This window comes from Bombina bombina, chromosome 3 (genome assembly GCF_027579735.1).
Source record: "Bombina bombina isolate aBomBom1 chromosome 3, aBomBom1.pri, whole genome shotgun sequence".
NCBI classification, from domain to species: Eukaryota; Metazoa; Chordata; class Amphibia; order Anura; family Bombinatoridae; genus Bombina; species Bombina bombina.
In genome coordinates, this window is record NC_069501.1 from 946,902,535 (window position 1) to 946,925,601 (window position 23,067).

At 41.5% G+C, this 23,067-nt stretch overlaps 1 protein-coding gene across 4 annotated transcripts in view; it reads left to right on the forward strand.

The window, feature by feature from the left end:
- AKAP11 (A-kinase anchoring protein 11) overlaps positions 1 to 23,067 on the forward strand; it is a 323,323-nt gene that overhangs the window by 269,359 nt on the left and 30,897 nt on the right. For all 4 annotated transcript variants that reach the window (XM_053707970.1, XM_053707974.1, XM_053707972.1 and 1 more), the window contains one exon: positions 12,780 to 12,940. In XM_053707970.1, coding sequence (XP_053563945.1) covers positions 12,780 to 12,940 — 161 coding nt within the window. The remainder of the gene's footprint in view (positions 1 to 12,779; positions 12,941 to 23,067) is intronic.

Here is a 23,067-nt window from a genome sequence, read left to right on the forward strand (position 1 = left end):
ACGAATTCATCTAAGACCATTACAACTGTGCATGCTCAGACAGTGGAATGGGGATTATACAGACTTGTCTCCGACGATTCAAGTAGATCAAAAGACCAGAGATTCACTCCGTTGGTGGCTGACCCTGGACAATCTGTCACAGGGAATGAGCTTCCGCAGACCAGAGTGGGTCATTGTCACGACCGACGCCAGCCTAGTGGGCTGGGGAGCGGTCTGGGAATCCCTGAAAGCTCAGGGTCTATGGTCTCGGGAAGAGTCTCTTCTCCCGATAAACATTCTGGAACTGAGAGTGATATTCAATGCTCTCAGAGCTTGGCCTCAACTAGCAAAGGCCAAATTCATAAGGTTTCAGTCAGATAACATGACGACCGTTGCATATATCAATCATCAGGGGGGAACAAGGACTTCCCTGGCGATGAAAGAAGTGACCAAGATAATTCAATGGGCGGAGGATCACTCCTGCCACTTGTCTGCGATCCACATCCCAGGAGTGGAAAATTGGGAAGCGGATTTTCTGAGTCGTCAGACATTCCATCCGGGGGAGTGGGAACTCCATCCGGAAATCTTTGCCCAAATAACTCAATTATGGGGCATTCCAGACATGGATCTGATGGCGTCTCGTCAGAACTTCAAGGTTCCTTGCTACGGGTCCAGATCCAGGGATCCCAAGGCGACCCTAGTAGATGCACTAGTAGCACCTTGGACCTTCAACCTAGCTTATGTATTCCCACCGTTTCCTCTCATCCCCAGGCTGGTAGCCAGGATCAATCAGGAGAGGGCCTCGGTGATCTTGATAGCTCCTGCGTGGCCACGCAGGACTTGGTATGCAGACCTGGTGAGTATGTCATCGGCTCCACCATGGAAGCTACCTTTGAGACAGGACCTTCTTGTTCAGGGTCCATTCGAACATCCGAATCTGGTTTCCCTCCAACTGACGGCTTGGAGATTGAACGCTTGATTTTATCAAAGCGTGGGTTTTCAGATTCTGTAATAGATACTCTGATTCAGGCTAGAAAGCCTGTAACTAGAAAAATTTACCATAAAATATGGAAAAAATATATCTGTTGGTGTGAATCTAAAGGATTCCCATGGAACAAGATAAAAATTCCTAAGATTCTATCCTTTCCACAAGAAGGTTTGGAGAAAGGATTATCTGCAAGTTCTCTGAAGGGACAGATCTCTGCTTTATCTGTTTTACTTCACAAAAGACTGGCTGCTGTGCCAGATGTTCAAGCATTTGTTCAGGCTCTGGTTAGGATCAAGCCTGTTTACAGACCTTTGACTCCTCCCTGGAGTCTAAATCTAGTTCTTTCAGTTCTTCAAGGGGTTCCGTTTGAACCCTTACATTCCGTAGATATTAAGTTATTATCTTGGAAAGTTTTGTTTTTGGTTGCAATTTCTTCTGCTAGAAGAGTTTCAGAGTTATCTGCTCTGCAGTGTTCTCCGCCCTATCTGGTGTTCCATGCAGATAAGGTGGTTTTGCGTACTAAGCCTGGTTTTCTTCCGAAAGTTGTTTCCAACAAAAATATTAACCAGGAGATAGTTGTACCTTCTTTGTGTCCGAATCCAGTTTCAAAGAAGGAACATTTGTTACACAATTTGGACGTAGTCCGTGCTCTAAAATTCTATTTAGAGGCTACTAAAGATTTCAGACAAACATCTTCCTTGTTTGTTGTTTATTCTGGTAAAAGGAGAGGTCAAAAAGCGACTTCTACCTCTCTTTCCTTTTGGCTTAAAAGCATTATCCGATTGGCTTATGAGACTGCTGGACGGCAGCCTCCTGAAAGAATCACAGCTCACTCCACTAGGGCTGTGGCTTCCACATGGGCCTTCAAGAACGAGGCTTCTGTTGACCAGATATGTAAGGCAGCGACTTGGTCTTCACTGCACACTTTTGCCAAATTTTACAAATTTGATACTTTTGCTTCTTCGGAGGCTATTTTTGGGAGAAAGGTTTTGCAAGCCGTGGTGCCTTCCATTTAGGTGACCTGATTTGCTCCCTCCCTTCATCCGTGTCCTAAAGCTTTGGTATTGGTTCCCACAAGTAAGGATGACGCCGTGGACCGGACACACCAATGTTGGAGAAAACAGAATTTATGCTTACCTGATAAATTACTTTCTCCAACGGTGTGTCCGGTCCACGGCCCGCCCTGGTTTTTTAATCAGGTCTGATGAATTATTTTCTCTAACTACAGTCACCACGGTATCATATGGTTTCTCCTATATATATTTCCTCCTGTCCGTCGGTCGAATGACTGGGGTGGGCGGAGCCTAGGAGGGATCATGTGACCAGCTTTGCTGGGACTCTTTGCCATTTCCTGTTGGGGAAGAGAATATCCCACAAGTAAGGATGACGCCGTGGACCGGACACACTGTTGGAGAAAGTAATTTATCAGGTAAGCATAAATTCTGTTTCCTCAGGATAAGAAATCAAAGGGAAAGGGAATAGGCTGGGAAATAGGTTTTGTTCCTTTTGCTCCTGTAGAGACCAGAAGTCCTCCTCCTCTCAGAAGTCAGAGTTCTCCAAGTTCTCCTGGAAACCTGGTGTTTCCTGGTCCAAAATTAAGCAGAAAAAGAAATCCAATTCTTGTTCCAAATCTATAATCGTAGTGTGGCCTCCAATCCATAATCTGTTCTGGTAGGGGCATATTGAGTCCTTTTCAGAAGGCCTGGTTTCATTCTGTTCAGGACCTTTGGGCTTTAAATATAATACCCCAAGATTATAGGATAGGATTTTGACCCAGGCCTCCTCGAGGACTATTCCATCTGTCTCACGTCCCCAAAATACCTGTGAAGGTGGCTACCTTCATTCAATGTGTTCATGATCTAGAGGATATGGGAGTGATTGTTCCAGTACCTGTCTCTCAACTGGGACAAGGTTTTTACTCCAACATATATATTCACACACACACATACACACACACATTATATATATATATATGTGTGTGTGTATATATATATATATACTGTATATATGTGTGTATATATATATATATATATATATATATATATATATATACATACACAGTATCTCACAAAAGTGAGTACACCCCTCACATTTTTGTAAATATTTTATTAACAGTGAAGAAATGACACTTTGCTACAATGTAAAGTAGTGAGTGTAGAGCCTGTATAACAGTTTAAATTTGCTGTCCCCTCAAAATAACTCAACACACAGCCATTATTGTCTAAACTGTTGGCAACAAAAATGAGTCCACCCATAAGTGGAAATGTCCAAATTGGGCCCAATTAGCTATTTTCCCTCCCCGGTATTATGTATCTTGTTAGTGTTACAAGGTCTCAGGTGTGAATGGTGAGCAGGTGTGTTAAATTTGGTGTTATCGCTCTCATACTGGTCACTGGAAGTTCAGGATGGCAACTCATGGCGATAAACGCTCTGAAGATCTGAAAAAAAGAATTGTTGCTCTACATAAAGATGGCCTAGGCTATAAGAGGATTGCCAAGACCCTGAAACTGAGCTGCAGCGCGGTGGGCAAGACCATACAATGATTTCACGAGACAGGTTCCACTTAGAACAGGCCTCACTGTGGTTGACCAAAGAAGTTGAGTGCACGCGCACAGCGTCATATCCAGAGATTGTCTTTGGGAAATATACATATGAGTACTGCCAGCATTGCTGCAGAGGTTGAAGGGGTGGGGGGGATAGCCTGTCAGTGCTCAGACCATATGCCGCACACTGCATTAAATTGGTCTGCATGACTGTCGTCCCAGAAGGAAGACTCTTCTAAAGATGATGCACAAAAAAGCCCGCAAACAGTTTGCTGAAGACAAGCAGACTAAGGAAATGGATTACTGGAACCATGTCCTGTGAGACCAAGATAAACTTATTTGGTTCAGATGGTGTCAAGCGTGTGTGGTGGCAACCAGGTGAGGAGTACAAAGACAAGTGTGTCTTGCCTACAGTCAAGCATGGTGGCAGGAGTGTCATGGTCTGGGTAGGCCTGCATGAGTGCTGCAGGCACTGGGGAGCTACAGTTCATTGAGGGAACCATGAATGTCAACATGTACTGTGACAAACTGAAGCAGAGCATGATCCCCTCCCTTTGGAGACTGGGCCATAGAGCACTATTCCAACATAAGGACCCAAAACACACCTCCAAGATGACAGCTGCCTTGCTAAAGAAACGTAGGGTCAAGGTGATGGACTGCCAAGCATATCTCCAGACCTAAACCCTATTGAACATCTGTGAGGCATCCTCAAATGGAAGGTGGGGGAGCGCAAGGTCTTTAACATCCACCAGCTCCGTTATGTCGTCTTGGAGAAGTGGAAGAGGAATCCAGTAGCAACCTGTGAAGCTCTGGGGAACTCCATGCCGATGAGGGTTAAGGCAGTGCTGGAAAATAATGGTGGCTACAAATTTTGACACTTTGGGCCCAATTTGGACATTTCCACTGAGGGGTGTACTCACTTTTGTTGCCAACGGTTTAGACATTAATGGCTGTGAGTTGAGTTATTTTGAGAGGACAGCCAATTTACACTGTTATACAGGCTGTACACTCACTACTTTACATTGCAGCAAAGTATCATTTCTTCAGTGTTGTCACATGAAAAGATATAATAAAATATTTACAAAAATGTGAGGGGTTTACTCGCTTTTGTAAGATACTGTGTGTATATATACTGTATGTGTGTGTGTGTGTGTGTGTGTGTATGTATATACAGTATATATATATATATATATATATATATATATATATATATATATATATATATATGTGTGTGTGTGTGTATGTATGTATATATATATATATATATATATATATATGAGAAAGTTATTACAAGTCTTCCTTTCTTCAATGCTGTGCACTGTACATGGGAATGTCTGAAGGCTTAAAGTGATCCTAGGATCTGTAAGCGGCTGGATGATGTTACGAATGACGTAAGAGAGCACAGCGTGGATATGCAGAGTCCCAGCAGCATCTGGGTGAGAGGTGGTTCAGAAGCTGGGAGCTCTATACAAGGGGATGTCCTTGATCTGGGAAAGAGCCTATGAAATATCAATATCGTATACAGGTATATGTATGTATGTGTGTGTGTGTGTATATATATATATATATATTCTATATCCAATAAGGGACTGCACTCGCTGGATTTGGTTTAAGAAACCTTTAAATCTTTATTATGGTAACGTTTCGGGGTTCGCAAACCCCTTCCTCAGGTCTGAGGAAGGGGTCTGCGAACCCCAAAACGTTACCATAATAAAGATTTAAAGGTTTCTTAAACCAAATCCAGCGAGTGCAGTCCCTTATTGGATATAGACTGTATACTTGATTTACTTTGCACCCTGGTTGATGACTACACAGCATTGGGAGTGCAGACACACACGGAGGATATATATATATATATATATATATATATATATATATATATATATATATATATATATACAGGTGGCCCTCGGTTTACGCTGGTTCAATTTGCGTCGTTTCAGAATAACAACCTTTTCTCTTACATTGTGTATCCAGTCCATGGATTCATCCTTGTGGGATATTCTCATTCCCTACAGGAAGTGCAAAGAGAGCACACAGCAGAGCAGTCCATATAGCTCCCCCTCAGGCTCCGCCCCCCCAGTCATTCTCTTTGCCGCTCTAACAAGTAGCATCTCCACGGGAGTGTAAAGGGAATGTGGTGTTAGCTTGTAGTTTTTTATTTCTTCAATCAAAAGTTTGTTATTTTAAAATAGTGCCGGTTTGTACTATTTACTCTGAGGCAGAAAATGATGAAGATTTCTGCTGAGAGGAAAATGATTTTAGCACCTTGTAACTAAAATCCATTGCTGTTCCCACGCAGGACTGTTGAGTACCGGAAAACTTCAGTTGGGGGAACAGTTTGCAGGCTTAACTGCTTTAAGGTATGTTTCAGTCATTTTTTTCTAGTCAAGACTTAGTAATGCTAGAAGACTGACAAGAATACCCATGTGGGAAAGGTAAGCCATATTCTGAGACTTAGTATAGAAGGAAGGCTTATTTGTAAGGGCTCAAAACACTGTTGGACACTGTTAAGGGGCAATCGATTATTTTTTTACAAAAATCTGATATTTATACAAGTTTATATTACATTTGAAACACATTTTTGGGGTTTATTCCGCATGACATATATTTAGACACCTATTTTGGCTTGGGTAGGCCCCACAACTCCAGAGTGAAGATGGAGGGGGCCTGAATTTCGCGCCTCTGTTGCGCAGTTGATTTTACAAACAGATTCATTCAGATCCATGTGAAGGGTCCAAAGATTACTTAAGGACTTCAGAGAGGCTTATTTTCGATCAAAACTAATCCCCAAGGAAGGTAGGACCACAGCTAAGGCTGTGGCATGGTTAATTTGCTCCGGTTTGGGCAGTAGGGGGTTAATTGACTTGAAATTTACTGTGCAATCATTTCAAAGCATTAGGATCATATGGTGATTTTTGGAGGTTTAGTAAAAAAGTTTGTGCTTTTTATTATTTAAATGCACAGTACCGTTTTTTCAAAAATTGTATTTTACTGTATTTGAGTCTGTTTAACATGTCTGAGCCTACAGATAGACCTTGTTCTCTGAGTTTAATAGCCATGCCGGTACCCCCTTTTACATTTGTGTTTAAAGTGTGCTAAGGTATCTAAACATTTTAAAGACCATGCAGTGACACTTAAAAATGTAGCCCAAGATGATTCTTTAACGAAAGGTAACGAGGATAGTCCTCCTTCCTCTCCCCATGTGTCGACACTAGTTATGCCCGCGCAAGCGATGCCTAGTACCTCTAGCGCATTGGCCCCTATTACATTACAACAATTATCAGCAGTCATGGATAATTCCCTTGCGGCATTTCTATCCAAACTGCCATTTTATTCCTAAAAAACGTGATAGCTCAGTTTTAAGAACAGAGGATGAGCATTCAGAAGTGTTGGATGATTTATCTGTTGTACCCTCACAACCCTCTGACGTGGCGGTGAGGGATGTACTGTCTGATGGAGAAATTTCTGACGCAGGTAAAATTTCTCAGCGGGCAGAATCAGATTCCTTAGCGTTTAAATTTAAGCTGGAACACCTCCGCGTACTGCTTAAGGAGGTTTTAGCTACGCTAGATGATTGTGTAAAATGGACAAGTTTCTAGAAGTCCCTGTATACACTGATGCGTTTTCGATCCCGAAGAGGGTGGCGGATATATGTGACTAGGGAGTGGGAGAGACCAGGCGTACCTTTTGTCCCCCCCCCCCATCTTTAAGAAAATGTTCCCCATAACTGACCCCAGGCGGGACGCGTGGCAGGCGGTCCCTAAGGTAGAGGGAGCAGTTTCAACACTAGCTAAGCGCACAACTATACCAATAGAAGACAGTTGTGTTTTCAAAGATCCTATGGATAAAAAATTAGAAGGTTTACTAAAGAAAATATTTGTTCAACAAGGTTTCCTTCTTCAACCAATTGCCTGCATTATTCCTGTAACTACTGCAGCGGCTTTTTGGTTTGAGGCGCTGGAGGAGTCGCTCCAGAGGGAGACTTCATATGACGAAGTCTTGGATAGAATTCATGCTCTAAAGCTGGCTAATTCTTCATCACAGATGCCGCTTTACAATTAGCTAAGATAGCGGCGAAAAATTCTGGTTTTGCCATTGTGGCGCGAAGAGCGCTTTGGCTCAAATCATGGTCGGCTGACGTGTCGTCCAAAACAAAATTACTTAATATTCCTTTCAAGGGAAAGACCCTATTCGGGCCAGAGTTGAAAGAAATTATTTAAGATATCACTGGGGGAAAGGGCCATGCCCTCCCACAAGATAGACCTTTTAAGGCTAAAAACAAGGCTAATTTCGCTCCTTTCGCAACTTCAGGAGCGGACCTGCTTCAACCTCTGCAACCGCAAAGCAAGAGGGTAACGCTTCCCAGCCCAAAGCAACATGGAAGCCTTTGCAGGGCTGGAACAAGGGTAAACAGGCCAAGAAGCCTACTGCTGCTACCAAGACAGCATGAAAGGGTAGCCCCCGATCCGGGACCGGATCTAGGATCTAGTAGGGGGCAGAATTTCTCTCTTTGCTCAGGCTTGGGCAAGAGATGTTCTAGATCCCTGGGCATAAGAAATCGTTGCTCAGGGGTATCTTCTAGAATTCAAGGACTCTCCTCAAGGTTCCACATTTCTCGTTTGTCTTCAGACCAGACAAAGAAACAGGCGTTCTTACGCTGTGTGGAAGATCTTCTAAAGATGGGAGTGATACACCCAGTTCCAATCGAAGATCAAGGACTGGGTTTTTACTCAAACCTGTTTGTAGTTCCCAAAAAGGAAGGAACTTTCAGGCCAATCCTGGATTTAAAAATTCTAAACAAATTCCTCAGAGTTCCATCATTCAAGATGGAAACCATTCGGACAATCTTACCGATGATCCAGGAAGGTCAATATATGACTACCATGGATTTAAAGGATGCGTACCTTCATATTCCTATCCACAAAGATCACCATCAGTTCCTAAGGTTCGCCTTTCTGGACAAGCATTACCAGTTTGTGGCCCTTCCTTTAGGGTTGGCCACTGCTCCAAGAATTTTCACAAAGGTGCTAGGGTCCCTTCTAGCGGTACTAAGACCGCGGGGCATTGCAGTAGCACCTTACCTGGACGACATATTAATTCAGGCGTCGGCTTTTCAAGGAGCCAAGGCTCATACAGAAATCGTTCTGGCCTTTCTAAGGTCTCACGGGTGGAAGGTGAACGTCGAAAAAAGTTCTCTGTCTCCGCTCACAAGGGTTCCCTTCCTGGGAACGCTAATAGACTCGGTAGAAATGAAAATATTTCTGACGGAGATCAGGAAGTTAAAACTTTTAACTACTTGCCGAGTTCTTCATTCCATTCCTCTGCCTTCTGTAGCTCAGTGCATGGAGGTAATCGGGTTAATGGTTGCTGAAATGGACGTTGTCCCCTTTGCCCGAATTCATCTCAGACCACTGCAACTGTGCATGCTCAAACAGTGGAATGGGGATTATGCAGATTTGTCTCCTCAAATACAAATGGACCAGAAAACCAGAGATTCTCTTCTCTGGTGGTTGTCTCAGGATCACCTGTCTCAGGGAATGTGCTTCCGCAGACCAGAGTGGATCATTGTCACGACCGATGCCAGTATGTTAGGCTGGGGTGCGGTCTGGGACTCCCTGAAAGCTCAGGGCCTATGGTCTCGGGAAGAGTCTCTTCTCCCGATAAACATTTTGGAACTGAGAGCGATATTCAACACGCTCCAGGCATGGCCTCAACTAGTGGCGGCCAAGTTCATCAGATTTCAGTCGGACAACATCACGACTGTAGCGTACATCAATCATCAGGGAGGAACAAAGAGTTCCCTAGCGATGAAAGAAGTATCCAAGATCATCAAATGGGCGGAGGATCACTCCTGCCATCTATCTGCAATTCACATCCCAGGAATAGACAACTGGGAGGCGGATTTTCTGAGTCGTCAGACTTTTCACCCGGGGGAGTGGGAACTCCATCCGGAGGTTTTTGCTCAGCTGACCCAGCTATGGGGTATTCCAGAGTTGGATCTGATGGCGTCCTGTCAGAACACCAAACTTCCTCTTTACGGATCCAGGTCCAGGGACCCCAAGGCGGCATTGATAGATGCTTTAGTAGTGCCTTGGTCCTTCAATCTGGCTTATGTCTTTCCACCGTTTCCCCTTCTCCCTCGTCTGGTAACCAGAATCAAACAGGAGAAGGCTTCGGTAATTTTGATAGCGCCTGCGTGGCCACGCAGGACTTGGTATGCAGACCTAGTGACATGTCATCTGTTCCACCATGTACTCTGCCATCGAGGCAGGATCTTCTAATACAAGGTCCATTCAAGCATCCAAATCTAGTTTCTCTGCAACTGACTGCTTGGAGATTGAACGCTTAATTCTATCTAAGCATGGGTTCTCTGAATCAGTTATAGATACTTTGATCCAGGCTAGAAAGCCTGTCACCAGGAAAATTTACCATAAGATATGGCGGAAATATCTTTGTTGGTGTGAATCCAAGGGTTACTCGTGGAGTACGGTTAGGATTCCTAGGATTTTGTCTTTTCTCCAAGAAGGATTGGAGAAAGGATTGTCAGCTAGTTCCTTAAAGGGACAGATATCTGCTCTGTCTATCCTGTTACACAAGCGTCTGGCAGAAGTTCCAGACGTTCAAGCGTTTGCACAGGCTTTAGTTAGAATCAAGCCTGTCTATAAACCTGTGGCCCTCCATGGAGTCTAGATTTAGTTCTTTCAGTTCTTCAAGGGGTTCCGTTTGAACCTTTACATTCCATAGATATTAAGTTATTATCTTGGAAAGTTTTGTTTTTGGTAGCTATTTCTTCTGCTCGAAGAGTTTCAGAATTGTCTGCTTTGCAGTGTAATTCACCCTATCTGGTATTCCATGCAGATAAGGTTGTTTTGCGTACCAAACCTGGTTTCCTTCCGAAAGTGGTTTCTAATAAGAATATTAACCAGGAAATCATTGTTCCTTCTCTGTGTCCTAATCCAGTTTCTAAGAAGGAACGGCTGTTACACAATCTTGATGTGGTTCGTGCTTTAAAATTCTATTTAAAAGCAACTAAAGATTTCAGACAAACATCATCCTTGTTGGTTGTCTATTCTAGTAAGAGGAGAGGTCAAAAAGCTACTGCTATCTCTCTTTCCTTTGGCTGAAAAGCATTATCCGATTGACTTATGAGACTGCTGGACAGCAGCCTCCTGAACGAATTACAGCTCTTTTCACCAGAGCTGTGGCTTCCACATGGGCTTTCAAGAATGAGGCTCCTGTTGAACAGATTTGTAAAGCAGCGACTTGGTCTTCACTGCATACTTTTGCCAAATTTTACAAATTCGATACTTTTGCTTCTTCGGAGGCTATTTTTGGGAGAAAGGTTTTGCAAGCAGTGGTGCCTTCCGTTTAGGTTACCTGACTTGTTCCCTCCCTTCATCCGTGTCCTAAAGCTTTGGTATTGGTATCCCACAAGTAAGGATGAATCCGTGGACTGGATACACCATGTAAGAGAAAACAGAATTTATGTTTACCTGATAAATTACTTTCTCTTACGGTGTATCCAGTCCACGGCCCGCCCTGGCAATTAAGTCAGGTTTAAATTTATTTTTGTCAAACTACAGTCACCACTGCACCCTATGGTTTCTTTTTTTTCTCCTAACCGTCGGTCGAATGACTGGGGGGGGCGGAGCCTGAGGGGGAGATATATGGACAGCTCTGCTGTGTGCTCTCTTTGCACTTCCTGTAGGGAATGAGAATATCCCACAAGTAAGGATGAATCCGTGGACTGGATACACCGTAAGAGAAAGTAATTTATCAGGTAAACATAAATTCTGTTTTTTTTTAGTCATGTGCACTAATTAAAATAGCCAGTAGGTGGAGCTGTCTGCTTGTTTTGCAGCAACGTTATGCAACTTAACAGGTCTGAAATTGATCTGGGTACACAGAGCAGACATTAGCTGTCGAGCAGCCACTTACCTATTATCTTCCTGTCCAGTTGCTTGAGGTGAAGGTGCCTAACTGCCTATTAATCACTGCAGATTGAAATGCATAGAATAGGTGCAGACCCAATATTATCTAACATGCTAACAATGCAGAGAACTGTTTGCAGAAAAATGCAAGTAAAAAAACGTTTTTGTTCATTAAACTTAGTTTGATAATGATGGAGTCTGTTGTGTAATTATTTAATTAGGTGCTGTTAGCAGATGTTTTTGCTCATTAAATGGACACTGAACTCAAATTTTTTCTTTTGTGATTCAGATAGAGCATGCAATTTTAAGCAACTTTCTAATTTACTCCTATTATCAAATTTTCTTCATTCACTTGGTATCTTTATTTGAAATGCAAAAATTTAAGTTTAGATGCCGACCCATTTTTGGTGAACAACCTGGGTTGTTCTTGCTGATTGGTGGTAAGTTCATCCACCAATAAAAAAGTGCTGTCCAGAGTACTGAAAAACAAAAGGCTTAGATGCCTTCTTTTTCAAATAAAGATAGCAAGAGAAGGAAGAAAAATTGATAATAGAAGTAAATTAGAAAGTTGCTTAAAATTGAATGCTCTATCTGAATTGCAAAAGAAAATAATTGTGTTCAGTATCCCTTTAAACTTAGTTTGATGATGATACAATCTATATTACTAGGTTTATAATGCTGTTTAGGATTTAAAATCTTCCTTTCAAAGCTTTAAAAATAATGTATTAGGTGTTACTTATGACAATTTTGAGAGGGGCCTGGAACCTTACTCCCTCACTTCCCATTGACTTACATTATAAACTGGGTTTCAATTTACAACGGTTTTGATTTACAACCATTCCTTCTGGAATCTAACCCCGGCGTAAACTGAGGGCTGCCTGCCTGTGTGTGTGTGTGTGTATGTATGTATGTATGTATGTGTGTGTATATATATATATATATATATATATATATATATATATATATATATATATATATATATATATATATATATATATATATATATATATATATATATATATATATATATATATATATATATATATATATATATATATATATATATATATAATCTTTATGTTTGTAAAAATGTCTTTTGATAGTTCCTGAACTGCTGTAAAAACACAATTTGGAACTCAGGTGCAAAATAATGTGATTCGTGTCTGTCATGGTTAGTGTGCATGTAACAGATACTTTGCTCCAATTAGGGTTAAACTAAATTCTGCAGTTATTTGCAGAGACATTTATTCAATGTTATTCAATGTTATATTGACATGGCTGAAAACAGAAGTTCAATAGTTTTTTGTAACATAGTTAACAATATTTTCTTTTCAGTAATTGGACAGCATTGCAAGGCTTTACTTATCAGAAACATTGATGTGGGGCCATGCAGAATCGACTCACAGCTCAGGACAACTTTACAATGGATTGTTGCTTCAGAGTCTGGAATTTCTGAAATACACTTTCATGAAACTGCCCGAAAAGAGTTATTGGATGTAAGTGACTCCATTTGATATTTCTAGCAATGTAAATGGTATATGTAATGATGCTGATTAGGGAGGGTAGTATAGTTCCGGCCTGAATGTATTAATGAGGTATCATACACAGTGCCTCAATTGGGTGTTTAATCTGCAAATTGTCACAAACATGTTTGTTATGTTAATTGTTATTGCTAAAATATAAAATCCTTGTCATTTGTGTCAACACCTTCTGCTTTCTAGGATTTTATTTCATCTTGGTTTGCTTTATACTTTTAATATTTATTTTGACTAGATCAGATCTCCTTTCCCTGACCTTTGGTTTGTTTATCTCCCTAATGTAGTTTGAGGAAAAGGAATACACTAACTACAAATACCTGTATACAAATAGATAGGCAATTATATTCTTCTCATGTTATGTTGTGACAGGACACTAATTGTTTGTTACTTTTGGATAAATTGGCACTATTCTCATGTGGAGTATGTTAAAAACTTATATACATACAAACCCTGTTGCCAAAATTATGTGGACACCTGACCATTGTACCTATATGAGCTTGTTGGACAACTGATACCAAAACCATGGGCATTAATATGGAGTTGGACCCCTTTGCAGAAAGAACAGCCGACACTCTTCTGGGAAGACTTTCCAAAAGATTTTAGAATGTTTTTGTGAGTGTGAATTTGGGTCCATTTAGCCAAAACAACATAGTAAATACACTTGTACACATGTACTTTTGGATAAGTTGGCACTATGCTCATGTGGAGTAAGTTAAAAAAAAGCTTATATACATACAAACTCTATTGCCAAAAGTTTGTGGACACCTGACCATTGCACCTATATAAGCTTGTTGGACAACTGATACCAAAACCATAACCATTAATATGGAGTTGGACCCCTTTGCAGCAAGAACAGCCGACACTTTTCTGGGAAGACTTTCCAAAATGTTTTAGATTATTTTTGTGAGTGTGAATTTGTTTCCATTTAGCCAAATCAACATAGTAAATACACAAGTACACACACACACATATATATATATATATATATATATATATATATATATATATATATATATATATATATATATACACACATACATATATATATATATATATATATATATATATATATATATATATATATATATATATATATACAGTGTATATATATATATTTCTTCTGTTAAGTGTGATCAGTCCACGGGTCATCATTACTTCTGGGATATTACTCCTCCCCAACAGGAAGTGCAAGAGGATTCACCCAGCAGAGCTGCATATAGCTCCTCCCCTCTACGTCACTCCCAGTCATTCTCTTGCACCCAACGACTAGATAGGATGTGTGAGAGGACTATGGTGATTATACTTTTTCCAAATTTTACAAATTTGACACTTTTGCTTCATCGGAGGCTATTTTTGGGGAGAAAGGTTCTTCAGGCAGTGGTTCCTTCTGTATAAAGAGCCTGCCTATCCCTCCCGTCATCCGTGTACTTTTGCTTTGGTATTGGTATCCCAGAAGTAATGATGACCCGTGGACTGATCACACTTAACAGAAGAAAACATAATTTATGCTTACCTGATAAATTCCTTTCTTCTGTAGTGTGATCAGTCCACGGCCCGCCCTATTTTTAAGGCAGGTAAATATTTTTTAATTTATACTACAGTCACCACTTCACCCTTGGCTTTTCCTTTCTCGTTGGTCCTTGGTCGAATGACTGGGAGTGACGTAGAGGGGAGGAGCTATATGCAGCTCTGCTGGGTGAATCCTCTTGCACTTCCTGTTGGGGAGGAGTAATATCCCAGAAGTAATGATGACCCGTGGACTGATCACACTACAGAAGAAAGGAATTTATCAGGTAAGCATAAATTATGTTATATATATATATATATATATATATATACAAAAAACTTACTTCTAACGGACTTAGTGCGGGAGTGATTAATACCACTTCACTTGTAACCTTGCCCTTGGTGGCTAGATCCAGACTTTTATACTATTATTTCTACTGTGACTGGAGGCTAGATCCAGACTTTTATATTATTATTTCTACTGTGACTGGAGGTAAGGGAGCTTTTCGTTCCTTTCGTAACAAGGAATAAACATTTTCTTCCACCTCTCAGATGCAGGTATCTTCCAACACCTCATGGAAGCCTTGTTCAAATTGGAACAGATCAAAGCAGGCTAAAAATCCTGCTCCCTCTAACAAATCAGAATGAAGGTGAGGCCTCAATCTGTTTATTCTGGTAGGGGGCAGAGTACTCCTTTTTTCAGGAGATTTGGTTTCAGCCTGTACAGGATCCCTGGGTTCAAAATATTGTTTCTCAAGGTTACCAAATAGGTTTCAAGGTGAGGCCTCTCAGATGGAGGTTTCTTTTGTCTCATGTTCCAGAGGCACCTTTGAAAGTGAAGGCTTTCTTTCAGGCTGTGTCTGATATGGAAGCTATGGTTGTCATAGTTCCAGTTCCAATTTTTTAACAGGGCCTAGGTTTCTATTTAAGCCTTTTCATTGTCTTAAAGAAATTGGGGGCTTTAAGACCAGTTCTAGATTTAAAGGGTCTGAACAAATTCCTCAGAGTACCTACTTTTAAAATGGAAACTATTCAGATTATTCTGCTTTTGGTGCAGCAAGGTCAGCTTATGTCCACTATAGATTTAAAGGATGCATATCTTCATGTTCCTATTCATAAGGATCATTATCAATTTCTGAGGTTTGCCTTCCTAGACAAACATCATTTTTTTGCAATGTTGATAAGAGGGTATTTAGTTTTTTCCTTACCTGGACAATATCGTGTTACTGCTCCATATTTTCATTTAGTAGTATCTGGGTGTTCAAATAGACTCAGTTTCTATGAGGTTTGACAGAACAAACCTGATTGCAGCCTGCTCAAATCTTCAATTGTTTTTGTGTCCTTCAGTAGCCCTTTGTATGGAGGTTTTAGGCCAAATGATAGCCGCATCAAATACTATTCCGCTTTCCCGATTTCACTTGGGGCCTCTTCAGTTTTGCATGCTCCGGCAATGGTGCAAAGATCATACTCTGCTTTCCCAAAGAATTTGTTTGGACACCAGGACAAAACAGTCTCGATCTCAGTGGTTGGATCATCATGTTATTGTTCAGGGGGCTTCTTTTGTTCACCCTACTTGGACTGTGATCACGACAGATGCAAGTCTTTCAGGTTCAGTTGCAGTATGAGGGTCTCTGAGAGCAAATCTCCTCAGGAAGCGAGGCTACCAATAAATGTTTTGGCACTCTGATTTTCATGGCTCTTCAGAGTTGTCCTCTATTGAGAAGGGACTCTCATCTGTGTTTTCAGTAAGACAGCGTTACAGCGGTACTATATGTCAATCATCAGGGGGAACTCACAGTTTCCTAGTTATGAGGGAAGATTCTCATATTCTTCCTTGGACAGAAAACAATTGTTGCCTAATATCTGCAGTTCATATTACAGGGGTGAGCAACTGAGAAGCACCCTTCTCAATCATCAATCCTTAAATACAGAGGAGTGGTCTTTACATCTGGATGTTTTTAGTCAGATTGGGGATATTTGGGGTCTCCCAGTTATAGACCTAATGGTTTCTCAAGTAAACAACAAACTTTTTCATATAGGTGGTGAGAGTCCACAAGCTGCTTCGTATGGAATATACATTCCCAAACCTCAAAAGCCTCTAAATACCCCTCACACATACCTCAGTTTTATACTTTGCCTCCATTAGAGGTGGTTAAAGCATGTTGATTTCTTCAGTGAAATGCGCTTCAGAGTATATTGAAGCCTGTTTACCCTTAAAGTACAGTGCTTGTCAGAGAGAAGTAAAGGGAATACTGCCTCATGACACCATGTTCTTGCCTTACAGGAAATCTTTTCTTGGGCTCTCTGTAAATTTGGTTGCAGGGATTCATCTTCTGCCTAAGTCTATGAGTAAGCGCCTTGCGGAGTGAAACGCGTAAGATAGCAGAGCCCTCTCCACCGTTTACTGTGTCTTTTTATCATGGAATAACGTTTTCTACACTGTTTGCTCTGTAGCAACATTTTTTTTTCTCATTTTGAATCTGTCCGCTTTTTTCGCCAGCTCCACGCATTCCTGTTTGGTTTTGACCTTTGCCTACTCACACTAGAAGGTATTTTGCAGCGGTATTCACCTTTTCGATTAATCTTCTTCCTCCCTTTACAGATCAACGTAATACTCCTATTCCATTGCCTCTGCTGATATGTTTCAGTACTGGTTTGGCTGTCTTCTATCAGTGGACAAGTGTCTAAGGGTAAGTATATTTTAAATTCTTCATGTGGACACTCACAGCTATGGATTGGGCACTTTAAGAAACATATTTACTATGTATAATACATATATAAAGCCTCGGGACAGGCATTATTCCTCTTGTTTAATTTTCTCTCTCTGCTCATAAGACATTTTTCTTTAACAAGATATGACGGGTCCACGGATTTCATCCTTACTTGTGGGATTAAACCTCCTGCTTGCAGGAAGTGGCAAAGAGCACCACAGCAGAGCTGTATATATAGCTCATCCCTTCCCCTCCCCCCCCCCAGTCATTCTCTTTGCCTGTGTTAGTGATAGGAAGAGGTAAAGTGAGGTGTTAGTTTTAGATTCTTCAATCAAGAAGTTTTTTATTTTAAAATGGTGCCAGTGAGTACTATTTTTCTCAGGGATAAATAGTCAGTCAATAACTCCCCAAGAGGAGTGGAGACATCTTATTTTCTGCCCTGATGTTGATGATCTTAGCAAAATATTGACTAAGATCCTGCTGGTTCCCACAGAGCGGTTGAAGGTAGTGTACAGAAACATCTTCAGTGTGGAGAACCGTGTCATGCTACAAGCAGCATTGAGGTATATTCAGTCATTTGTTTCTGGGAGACTTGGTATCAGAACAGGTTGACATTTTTCCCTATCTGGGAAGGGGTAATCAGTAGGCACTATGTATAAAATGGTGGAACTGAAATTACTGTTTGATATTGATGACTTTGTTCTTATATGGGTATTCAATATGGGCGAGACGCTGGGAGATGCATTTTATGTGTAAGGGCTGTCTTGTTATTATAACGGGCCTATAAAAGGTATAAGGTATGAGTATAAAACGACTACAGTTTTTTCATAACTTTTGTTTGTTTTTATTGTGCATAAGTTAGGGGGACACATGGCTTTTCAATGTATACTGGGAACGGCAGGTTACTTTGCTTCCCATGTGGTGTTTGAGTCGGTTCGTGTTATGCCCATGGTGGGCGGGGCTTAATTCTGCGCGCTCAGCCGTGCAGTAATTCATCCGATCAGGCAGCACAGTCCTAAACTCCAGTGGGGCCCATGTTAAATTTGTAGACGAAGGGCCGCTACTTTCGAAGACTCGTGTACTCTGGGGGCAGGTAGGCGCTGCAGCAGAGCTGTGGCGAGGTGCAGGGGCCTAAATTTTTTAGAAATTTTGTTATATCTGTTAAAGGTGATATAAAGTGTTACATAGCATATCCAAACTAGCGGTGCAATATTATTTAGCTAAATTGGACATATTAGGACATTATTTATTGCTGCAAACATGGTTTTTTGAGATAACAGAAAAAGTGTTGCGCTTTTATTATTTAATGGCACAGTACATTTTTAGGTAAAGTTTTTTTGAGAATGTTTTTTGACTTAAGAGGTCAATAAATAAGGTTAAAAACGACTATTATTGCTATTGCTAGTCTGTTTAACATGTCTGAACTTGAAGAAACTCCTTGTTCTATGTGTTTAGATGCCATTGTGGAACCCCTTCTTACTTTTTGTCCCTCATGTACTGAAAGGGCCTTACAATTTAAAACTCAAATTTTATTTAAGGCTAAGGATGATTCTCAGTCTGAGGAGAATCAGGGTATGCCGCCAAATTCTCCAAAGCGTCACAACCTCCAATCGCGTCTAATTCATTTACTCTGCAGGATATGGCTGCAGTTATGTCAACTACCCTTACAGAGGTATTATCTAAGTTATGGCAGAAAAGATAGGACCACACAAAGTGTTGGTGTGTCCGAAAAAGAATGTGGTGCGCCTATTTTATGCTACTCCTTGTAAGATGGATAATTGGATTTTACTCTGGTGTAATGATATAAAATTATTATAAAAATTATAATATGTTATAAAATTATAATGATATAATTATCAAATTCGATAGAATTAATAATAATAATAATATCCTTACAGGTGGTATAAGTTGTTCCCTTGCAAATATAAACCAAATCAACAGCAGGTATATAATATAAACTAATGTATATACTTAAACACAGTCCTTTGTGCAAGTGGTGAAAAAATCAAGTGTCCATAGGTGCCAATGATGTCACAATTCGAGATATATGGTAATCCTAAGGGACCCAAGAGGATGGCAGCTCTCTCCACAAAAAATGACAGTATCCCTCGTCCTAGAATAAAGACAAAAGAAGAGGTGCTCTGGTGCAGATAATCCTAAAAGTATGAACACAACCACTTGTATTACAAACTCAGTACTCACAAGTGTGTTTGCACATGCAGTGCAATAATTAACAAGCCGAAGCTTCAGAGCCACTCGGCTGACTCACTCAGGTCCGGTCAGCTGCTCGCAGCAATCATGCTCCTGTAATGTAAAGGAAGATATGCGCCCTTGGTGCAGATTACCCCGACCAATGTCGGACAAACAACAACAATAATAATAATAATTGTTGTTACCAGTGTTACAGGGCAAACGCAACAGGACAGAAGTCAATGTGAATACTGAGTCCTCTGATGCTTTGTTAGCTATTTCCGATGTACCCTCACAGGGGCAGATGCCGCCTTTCAGATTGCCAAATTGGCAGCTAAGAATGCCGGATTTGCCATTTTAGCGTAGAACGTTATGGTTAAAATCTTGGTCTGCTGATGTGTCATCTAAGTCAAAGGTTTTGGCTATTCCTTTCAAAGGAAAAACCCTATTCGGGCCTGACTTGAAAGAAATCATTTCTGACATTACGGGTGGTAAGGGTCATCTCCTACCTCAGGATAGAACAGCTAAACTGAGGGGTAAACAAAATAATTTTCGTTCCTTTCGGAATTTCAAAGGAGTCCCCTCTTCTTCCTCTCCTTCCGCTAAACAGGAAGGGAATTTTGCTCAGACCAAGTCCGTCTGGAGACCCAACCAGGCTTGGAACAAGGGTAAACAACCCAAGAAGCCCGCTGCTGCTACCAAGACAGCATGAAGGGGCGCTCCCCGATCCGGGACCGGATCTAGTAGGGGGCAGACTTTCTCTCTTTGCCCAGGCTTGGGTAAGAGATGTTCCGGATCCCTGGACACTGGAAATCGTGTCCCATGATTATCGACTGGTATTAAAAAATTCTCTCACAAGGGGGAGGTTTCTTCTTTCACGATTGTCTGTAGACCAGATAAAAAGAGAGGCATTCTTACGTTGTGTAAAAGACCTCTCTACTATTGGAGTAATTCATCCCATTCCAATACTGGAACAGGGGCGGGGGTTTTACTCAAATCTTTTCTTATTCTTATTCGAACAATTCTGCCATTGATCCAGGAGGGTCAATATATGACTACCGTGGACTTGAAGGATGCATATCTTCATATTCCTATCCACAAGGATCATCACCAGTTCCTAAGGTTTGCGTTTCTGGACAAACATTTTCAGTTTGTGGCTCTTCCCTTTGGGTTGGCCACAGCACCCAGGATCTTCATGAAGGTTCTAGGGTCACTTCTGGCGGTTCTCAGGCCGCGGGGCATTGCAGTGGCGCCTTATCTGGACGATATTCTGATCCAAGCGTCATCTTACCATCTGACAAAGTTTCATAGAGACATGGTTCTGTCCTTTCTGAGGACTCACGGGTGGAAGGTGAATCTAGAAAGGAGTTCATTAATTCCACAGACAAGGGTTCGCTTCTTGGGAACTCTAATAGACTCCATATCTATGAAGATTTTCTTGACGGAGGTCAGAAAGTTAAAGATTCTAAATACATGCCAAGCTCTTCAGTACAATCCTCGGCCATCAGTAGCTCGATGCATGGAGGTAATTGGATTGATGGTGGCGGCAATGGACATCATTCTGTTTGCTCGTTTTCATCTCAGACCACTACAGCTGAGCATGCTCAGGCAGTGGAATGGAGATTATGCAAATTTGTCTCCTCAGATAGATCTGGATCAGGAGACAAGAGATGACAGAAGTATCCAAGATAATTCGGTGGGCGGAAGTTCACTCTTGTTATCTGTCAGCAATCCACATCCCAGGAGTGGACAACTGGGAAGCGGACTTTTTAAGCAGACAGACGTTTCATCCCGGGGAGTGGGAACTCCATCTGGAGGTCTTTGCCACTCTGATCCTCAGATGGGGCAGGCCGGAATTGGATCTGATGGCGTCTCGTCAGAATGCCAAGCTCCCGAGATACGGATCCAGATCAAGGGATCCTCAGGCCGAACTGATAGATACCTTGGCAGTGCCTTGGTCGTTCAGCCTAGCTTATGTGTTTCCACTGTTTGCTCTCCTTCCCCGGGTGATTGCTCAGATCAAACAGGAGAGGGCTTCAGTATTTCTAATTGCGCCTGCGTGGCCTTGCAGGACTTGGTATGCCGATCTAGTGGACATGTCCTCTCTGCCGCCATGGATGTTTCCATTGAGGCAGGACCTTCTCATTCAGGGACCTTTTCAACACCCAAATCTAGTTTCTCTGCAACTGACTGCTTGTAGATTGAACGCTTGATTTTATCTAAGCGGGGGTTTTCTGATTCGGTCATTTATACTTTGATTCAGGCACATAAGCCAGTTACTAGAAAGATCTACTATAAGATATGGCGCAAATATCTTTATTGGTGCGAATCCAAGGGCTACTCATGGAGTAGAGTTAGGATTCCCAGGATTCTGTCTTTTCTCCAAGAAGGATTGGAGAAAGGGTTATCAGCAAGTTCCTTAAAGGGACAAATCTCTGCTTTGTCAATTTTACTACACAAACGTTTGGCAGAGGTTCCAGACGTTCAGTCTTTTTGTCAGGCTCTGACCAGAATCAAGCCTGTGTTTAGACCAATTGCTCCGCCCTGGAGTTTGAATTTAGTTCTTAACGTTCTTCAAGGGCTTCCATTTGAACCCATGCATTCCATAGAAATTAAGTTGTTATCTTGGAAAGTTTTGTTTTTGGTTGCTATTTCTTCTGCTCGTAGAGTTTCTAAGCTTTCAGCGTTACAATGTGACTCGCCTTATCTTATCTTCCATTCTGATAAGGTGGTTTTACGTACCAAACCTGGATTCCTTCCTAAGGTTGTTTCAAATAAGAATATTAATCAGGAAATTGTTGTTCCTTCATTATGTCCTAATCCTTCTTCTAAGAAGGAGCGTCTGTTGCATAACTTTGACGTGGTCCGTGCCCTGATGTTTTACTTGCAGGCGACTAAGGATTTTCGCCAATCATCTTCATTATTTGTTGTTTTTTCTGGAAAGCGTAGGGGCCAGAAAGCTACGGCTACCTCTCTTTCTTTTTGGCTGAAGAGTATCATCCACCTGGCATATGAGACTGCGGAACAGCAGCCTCCTGACAGAATTACGGCTCATTCCACTAGGGCTGTGGCTTCCTCATGGGCATTTAAAAACGATGCTACTGCTGAACAGATTTGCAAGGCTGCAACTTGGTCGTCTCTTCACACTTTTTCCAAATTTGATACTTTTGCTTCTTCTGAGGCTGGTTTTGGGAGAGAGGTTCTTCAAGCAGTGGTGCCTTCCGTTTAGGTTCCTGTCTTGTCCCTCCCTTTCATCCGTGTCCTGCAGCTTTGGTATTGTATCCCACAAGTAAGGATGAAATCCGTGGACTCATCATATCTTGTAAAAGAAAAGGAAATTTATGCTTACCTGATAAATTTCTTTATTTTACGATATGACGAGTCCACGGCCCACCCTGTCATTTCTAAGACAGGTATGTACTTATTTTTATTAAACTTCAGTCACCTCTGCACCATTGGCCTTTCCTTTCTCTTCCTTACTTCGGTCGAATGACTGGAGGGGGAGGGGAAGGGAGGAGCTATATATACAGCTCTGCTGTGGTGCTCGTTGCCACTTCCTGCTAGCAGGAGGTTTAATCCCACAAGTAAGGATGAAATCCGTGGACTCGTCATATCGTAAAAGAAATAAATTTCTCCAACATAGGTGTGTCCGGTCCACGGCGTCATCCTTACTTGTGG